The sequence below is a fragment of the Limanda limanda genome, chromosome 2 (assembly GCF_963576545.1).
Source record: "Limanda limanda chromosome 2, fLimLim1.1, whole genome shotgun sequence".
Classification (NCBI taxonomy): domain Eukaryota; kingdom Metazoa; phylum Chordata; class Actinopteri; order Pleuronectiformes; family Pleuronectidae; genus Limanda; species Limanda limanda.
This window is the reverse complement of record NC_083637.1, coordinates 11,313,935-11,321,735: the sequence shown is the minus strand read 5'-3', so window position 1 is coordinate 11,321,735 and position 7,801 is coordinate 11,313,935. Positions and strand designations below refer to the sequence as shown.

Below are 7,801 nucleotides of genomic sequence, written 5' to 3'. Positions count from 1 at the left end.
TGAAGATATTAGGGACTTCACTTCAGATGTTGAAACCCCCCAGAAAAAAATCCCATAATGTGTGGTGTCATCCAAGTGTCCGCAATTAAGTATTTATTATATTTATAATATACACTTTTTCTTTACTTAATTCTTTAACTAGATCTTGCACTTCCCACACTTCTGTGCTTTTATCATTTATATCACTTTCTTTCTTTACTGTTTTAATGCAATTATTTTATTTTCCATTATTTCCTGTTCTTTCAAATATAATTTCAACATGTTCTCATGTTACCTAAAATCTGTTATCTCATATGGATTATATTTTAACAAGATTTTAGTTTTTTAAACATTTTATTTAGATTTATATTGCATGTAAAGCACTATATATACACATCAGCATATACAAATAAAAGTGTATTATTATTGTCATTATATAATAGAAAGCGTGCTACTGTAACTTAAAGCCCACGAGTTCTGTCAAAAGATCTTTGTCTCGGACAATCTGTTCCTCTTCTTAGTTCCTGGATCACATCCCCATTCTACTCAATGGGCTATCTTCAGTTCTTCCATTAAAATAAGGGAAGAAGAAATTTGTGTGTTTGTGTGACTCCTTCAGCCTCAAGCAAAAAGCAAAACACGAAAAGAGAGTTTCTTTTTCGATTGTTCCTTCACAATAAACTCTTTATTTTTAAGCAGGATAATTAATGGAGATGTCCAAATACCATTTTTTAAATTTCCTGTCACAGAATCCTTGACTTTGTGTGTCTCAGAAACTGAGTACGATCTGATATCAGTGTATTTTCACAGCTGTAAAGTACTAACCCAGAATGGAAGTGATGATTGTATCACTGTTTTATGACCGGGCCCAGGTTAAACCCTTAAAAACAAGTTCTGCTGTTTTAACCGTTTTACTTAATGTTGCCATTTTGAAGCAGCAAAGAAGAAGGGATTTCTGGGAAAAGAAAGCTGCAGTTTTATCTGGGTGAAACAAATACTCATTAAACATATGGTATAGGATCGGTTCATAGATTCACACATTTGCAGTATCCCGGCCTGGCATTTCCGATGCTGGTGTCAATATTGGAACATCTCTGATCATTAGTGATCATGATGGAGGCTAAACAAACAGAAACATGTTACATGAAATAGCAAATGACTTTCACTGACTTCCTAAAACAGCTCAAGAGCAGAGTTTGAAATAGCAGGATGGATACACAAGTTTCTGGGTGATAAACATCCACTTTCACATCCATTTCAGAAGTCTCACTTTCCAGTTTCCAAACTTCAGTTTAACAAAAATCAGGAACAATGAGGCGATCACCGTTATAACACTGAACACGTCCTTCAGAATGAAACCTGCCCCAGGCTGTTTGTACTGATACACCTACATCATGTGTCAGACTAATACTGTGAAAAACCCACACAACCTCTATGACAGAACAAAGAGCTGACATTTTACATTTGGTTAAACTAGTTACTTCTGAGCTCTTTTCTTAACCATAAATAGAAAAGAAAACTGTTGAATGACTCCTTGTTTCTAATGGGACTGCACCGATGAGTTTCACCCACATTTCAGTGGAAATCACCACTGTGGTCACATGGGAAAAACACTTTCCCAACTCGATGGGGTTCTTCTGTAGAATTCCCCTTGGTCTTTTGACCATCTTGGATATGACTGTGCTGTGTACTGGATCTTCTCATGTGTACTGCATCTTCTCAGTCTCCACACACATACTGAACATGATCATTGCTGCTGCAGCGCCCTCCCTTGGCCAAATTCAAAACTGCAGGTTTTCATAATAGGGAAAACATGTAACAGCAATGTTCATATCTGTCCTCCCCTGAGGGAAATTTAAGCGTCACCACAAAAGCATGTGGACACTCAAAAACAACACCCTTGAGATTGTTGGACATGTCAGTCCAAAACCTCGGGTGTTAATATTGTGCTACGGGGCCTCCTGTCATTGGGGAAGTCTTTCCACGTCATTTTTATTGCAGGAATTTGAACGCAGCGATTTTCAAGCAGCGTCGACAGTTTACTTGATGTCACTATCGCTCATGGTTTGGGATTTGCAAACTCCCTTGCCGAGGACTTTGAAGGCCGCTCCTCTGTACGCAGCAACACACTCAGCATCCGTGCGAAGGTCCGGTTGAATCTGCTCCCACACGTTCTCTTTGGGATCCAACTCCGTATCTGGTTCACCTGTAATCCACAAGTGGGTTTGATTCATTAGAGAAAATCCCTGTTCTCTGCTGTGCACTGACACATGCAGGATTTATGATTTCAGGACACTTGTACATTATTGATAGGATTTAGAGCCCTTGCAGGACATACTCTGCCACACGATGGCTTATGATTTGCTGCTGTAACACTCTCCCCTGGTCTAGAAAGGTGTTCCATGGGATTATGGAAATTGGGTGCAGGGATTTACTCCCATTCAGCCACAGGAGAGAGAGGCAGTGAGGTTAGGAGATGAAGTCTACTCACTGTTAGAATTCTTGTTCATTCCAAAGGTGTTTGATGGAGTTTGAGAAAACCAGCTCTCTGTGGACCTGACTTTAAGGGGAGAGGGCCCCTGCCAGAAGGCTGCCATGAAGTTGGAAGGAAAACTATGTATGCTGCAGCACTGACATTTCTTTTCAGTGGAATCAAAGGCACCTTTTTACTGTGTGATGACGACGGATGTCCCACAGTGTGTTCTGATAAAGCCTCAGCCACATCTATGCAAAACTGTAGGACATACTGATGTTTGCTTGATGATAATAGATAAAAAGATGCATACAGAAGCATATTGCTTTCTCTTGAGAGTAAAATCTGTTCTTCTTGATTAATGAATTAAAATTTTTCCCCAAAATCCCAATCTCTCATTCAGCCGACTTTGAGAGAGTTGAAGCAAACTTGTCTCGTCCGATTAGTTTCATCAGGTTCTATTTTAGTTTGTGTTTAGAGATGTTGGCAGATTCTAACGTCTCTCAGTGATGCAGAGACTTCTTAATTAAAAAAAACGGAGCAGACATTTGTAGGTCAATTTTAGTTAAAAATGTGTTTTCAGCAGTCTTCACCCTCACTTATCTCATGATACAGAACAAACAGTGATGTGTTTTTCTGAATGTACAGTGTTGTTGTACCTGGGAAGCCCTGGAAAGTCACTCTGTCTCCTGGTGCTGCTCCAATCGGCGGATCAAGGAGTTCGACCTTGTCTGGCGAGCAGGCGCACATGACCATCGCCTGGGAAACCACACCCCCCATCTCGGCTGGCCTCAGGTTACAGAGCAGGACGGCCATGCGGTTCTGCATCTGCGTGGTGGACAGAAGATTAAATACACTTTTATAGCCAATACAAACATGCTTCAAAGCTGCGAACTATTATTCTGATTCCAGTCTTTTAAATATATATATAATTACTGTGTATGAGGGTTTATGGTACGTGTGCATTTTGAACCCTGGTGACCTTTAAAAATAATCATCCCTTAAAACACACCCTTCTATTTATATATGTATTCTCTATATGAATCTCGTGTTATAATGATGGAAGGGTGTGTTCGTCTCAAGACAGAGGAAATGGTTTGAATCAGTATTTATTTACCAGAGAGCTTGACACAATATTTGATGATAATTCAGCACTTTACTGGCTCTGTATATAGTAAACAAAATGTTCTTATGGACCTTGCTTTGTTTGGGGGGGGGGTTAACAGCATACAGCGAAATTGTAGCCTAGTAAAACAACCACAGGCCAAAAGCAGTATGTGGACTAATAAGCAAGAGGCAACAAGTTTTTCTATTCCCAGCTTCCATTACAAAGCCCCTTAATAGAGTTGTGCAATAAAATCCCATCCCTGCAGCACCATCAATGTGTCTCAGAGAAGCTTAAGTGTTATATTTGACTTTGTGAGAGTTTATCTTTTTTGGCAAAGTCACGCAATGTTTTGCCAGCATGACGTTAGCAGGCATATGTTTCCAGTTAAATAGTATAAGCCTAAAAGTATGTCCACTGACACTCTTTTTTGAAAGTTTCAGGCCAGACCATAGTTGAAATAAAGGGAAACGTAACTGCTTCACCATGTAATGACATTTTAGTCAACAGAGTGCACACAGCCCTGACCTCAATCCCATCTCACACATTTTGGATGGAGTGGAACGCTGACTGCCAGCCTGACCACCTGACCACCTCACATCACTGCCTGAGCTCTAAAGCTCCTGTGGCAGGAGGAGAAACCTGAGGGACATCCCTGCAGCCAAGTTCCAGACACATGTGGAAAAACCTTTCATAAGAGCAAATGGAGGGAGGGGTTGTCAGGACTTACAAGTAGATGTAATGTTGTTACAAAAATATGTTAAAGTAGTAGAAGCCCTAATAATTATAGCTACAAAACACACGATATTCTATAAATTCTTTGATACCACTGCACAAATTAAATATAATGTACCTGATCCACTGGTATGTGGTGAGCCAGTTCACTGACCACTGTCCTGGGAGCCGCCTCTCCCACGTCGACCTGCTTCACACACACACTCTCAGTCTCTGAAGGCTGCAGAACTGTGAGGATACGTCCAACACGCAGGTCCAGACGGGACACGTCCACCTGGGCGTCCTCCTGGCTGAGGAGTGTCTGCTTCTTTTCCCCTCCTGGTAGCAAAGAAAGACAAATACTGTCACATCAGGACAAACTACTGAACCTCAAGTCACTTTCATTACAGTGTTTGCTGATTCTGGGTAATACGATGTAGCAGAGGACAGGAAGTAGGCGAGGATTTGCTGACACACCCTAATATGTTACTAAAAGAAAAGTGCAGATAGAATGGGGGGGGCATCAATGTGCACAGGGCTCAGCAATAAAACAAATGCAATAATTATTGCACTATAATTTGAATCAATATAAATCAATTTTCTGTTTATAGATTTCACAAGCGCACATTAATTACATATTTTGTTTCACATCAGATTATTTAAATGTTTTGGGATTTTTTTTTGTTTTTGTATTAGATTAGATTAGATTCAACTTTATTGTCATTGCACAGTACAAGTACTTATTCAACAAAATGCAGTTTAGCATCTAACAAGAAGTGCAAAAAAGGCAGTAAAAGTGCAGAGTATTGTGCATATTTAAAGTGGAATTTGTAAATAAATAAGATATGTACGGTAAGAAATATATATGGAATATTACAGTATTAAGAGGTATTGTTTGATATAAGAACGATGCAAGATAAATATATATATATGAATACACTATAGGCGGGATAATACAGTAGTAGAATTCCAATAAAGAATTTAAAATTACAACCTTCACTCAGGAGCAAAAATCAGTTTTTAAACTTGAGAGAAATATAATAATGTGACAGTTACTGTAATTAAATTATATATGTATACTGTATGCTCCAGCTGCAGACCCTGTCACTCCCACGCCTCCTGAACGCACCTCTGGCCGTGTACGTAGACACCCTCCCTCGGAAGCCCATCTCCCGGAGCTCCCTGCGGACCGTCCTGGAGCTCACGCTGGCCCCGGCCCTGCTCCGGAACTCGGCGGTGAGAGCCTCCACGGAGGGCCGACCCTTCCCCAGCGCCTCCCCGGGGGGCAGCCCCTGCTCCAGGGCCACCCGCTGCAGCACCCGGCGCTGCGGCTCCTGGAGCTTGGTCGGCCGGCCGCTGCGGGGCAGGGCCGTCGTGATACCGCCTCGCTTCCACTTGAGGATGACGGAGCTCACGGTGGAACGAGGCAGCTTCAGCAGGCCGGAGATCTCCCGCACGGACTTCAGACACAGGTGACATCCCACCACGGTGCCCCGCTGGAAGTCACTGAGCTCCCCGCTGCGGCCCATCCTCAAGCCGCGGTGCACAGCCTTGTTCCCCGGGAGGAGACACGGGTCCGCCCCCTCTTTTCTTCTGTGGTTGTTTAAATGGGACTGAGTAAATTACTGCCCTCCACAGGAAAGGCATTATTACAACAATAACCACTCACTGATCTTAATTTCTTTTATATACAGTCTAGGATCTTAATACACTGACAACACTCAGTTATATATAAACTAATACTACACTAAGCTACACTATACTACTCTAGACTATACCACACAGTACTATACTATACTACTCTATACCACAAAACACCGTACTGTACCATACCACGCAGTACTATACTAAACTACTCTATACTATACCGGACCGTTATATACTATACCACACCTTACTATACCATACCATGCAGTATTCTACTATATAATATTACTCTAGACCACACCACTACTTACTACTCTATACTATACCAGATCATACAATACAATATTATGCTATACTACTCTATATTATACCACACCGTACTTTACTGTACTCCACTATACACCACACAACACTATACTATAAACTATACCACTATACTGCGAGTGGCAGACTTCAATATCATAACTAGATCAGGATTGTTTTTCCTGGATTTCAACACCACACATATTTGAAGCCTTGCATTATGTCACTGTTAAATGTTATTTCCATGGAGGACTGTAAAAGTATTGAGGTTCATGCACATTACAAATGCTCTGTTAATGTTCACTAAAATACCCTGTAGGCATACAACATTCCTATTGAGTTAATACAAAACAAGCAGGTTCAACAAAGTTGGAAAAATCAGAGTAAAATTTATTAAATGTCAAAATCATACACATTCCTACACGTGCATCATGGTACAAGAACATGACAGAGACCCCTCTTAATAGTACATATAATTGTTTTTATATTACAAAATAGCAATGCTGTTATATCCGCTGGGTATAGTTACAATATATCGGTGCCCCGCAGCCCCCCACCACACACACTCACACACTCACTCACAACAGTACAGATAAAAGATTATAATATTTTACAATGAGCAACAATTGACCCATGTGCCATGTTCAATACTGTAGCCCTCTTTCTTAAGAAGTTCTCAAGTCGTTCATTTGAGCCAGTCCCTGTTCACTGGAGGGATAAAGTGCAATATACGAAGGTTTACACAATGAGAAGAAATGTGTCGGGAGAACAACAACAACAAACGACAACAATTATAATAAGTAAAAAAAAAGATGTGTAATGCTGAACTATACAGCTCCACCCGGTCCAAATATTTATAAATAGTTTTTGAAGAAATGTATACTGGAAACATCTAAGAAATGGTACATTTATTTTAATCAATTTGTCAACTTGCAAGTAGTTGTCCATTCAAGTTATATTATTTCTCACACACTATTTAATATGGGTTTTACTGTTGTACCTACAGTGTGTTAAACTGAACTATTTAAATATGCACTTTGTTATTTTAATTAAATTTTAGACCAAATGATTAACATCTGTCCACAGGGACAACTGAAGAAAACCAGTCTTTAAGTTTAATTCGCTAGTTAACGCGATATTCTGCTTTTAATAAGTGAGAAGCGTCCCTGTCAAATAAGAAATATACAGGACATAAATCAAATTAGCAAATGAGGCAAATAAGGTTTTCAGTAATATATGAATACTTTTGTTAAAATGACACTTTTCTCTTCAGGACAATTTTTCCCAATATTAAATTCCAACATTCTTTCCATAAAACCAGTTGGAATTAATTGGGAAACACATAAATAGAAGTGTTGTGCAATGTCGCAGGTACAATTCAGGACAACAATCTTGTTTTCTTGAGCGCACTAAATCTCATTACACGGAGCAGACTCATGTTTCTACATTTGATTTCTAATTCTTCATCAGGGAGGTTTGTTACTGACACATAATAAACGGAGAGTTGGCGCTATAGATTAATCCATCGTGTCTCAAAAACAACAACGCCTTAATCCTCTTTTAGACAAACTGATTTCATC

The 7,801-nt window shown here is 40.0% G+C and overlaps 1 protein-coding gene across 1 annotated transcript; it reads right to left on the bottom strand.

Annotated features, from left to right (window-relative positions):
- Positions 1 to 389: 389 nt before the first annotated feature.
- Positions 390 to 5,816, bottom strand: LOC133023108 (aminoacyl tRNA synthase complex-interacting multifunctional protein 1-like). The gene is made up of 4 exons (XM_061090056.1): positions 5,401 to 5,816; positions 4,411 to 4,610; positions 3,112 to 3,280; positions 390 to 2,185 (listed from the first exon to the last, which is right to left on the bottom strand). The coding sequence occupies exons 1-4, from the start codon at positions 5,798 to 5,800 to the stop codon at positions 2,019 to 2,021; spliced, it is 936 nt and encodes a 311-aa protein (XP_060946039.1). The 5' UTR covers positions 5,801 to 5,816; the 3' UTR covers positions 390 to 2,018.
- Positions 5,817 to 7,801: the final 1,985 nt, after the last annotated feature.

What these genes read in the sequence shown, in the direction of transcription:
- LOC133023108 (XM_061090056.1), bottom strand. Translation starts at nt 5,800, where the DNA reads ATGGGCCGCAGCGGGGAGCTCAGTGACTTCCAGCGGGGCACCGTGGTG. An exon ending in GTCTACGTACACGGCCAGAG is followed by an intron (nt 4,611 to 5,400) that starts GTGCGTTCAGGA and finishes CTTTGCTACCAG; the next exon opens with GAGGGGAAAAGAAGCAGACA. An exon ending in GACTTTCCAGGGCTTCCCAG is followed by an intron (nt 2,186 to 3,111) that starts GTACAACAACAC and finishes TGTGGATTACAG; the next exon opens with GTGAACCAGATACGGAGTTG.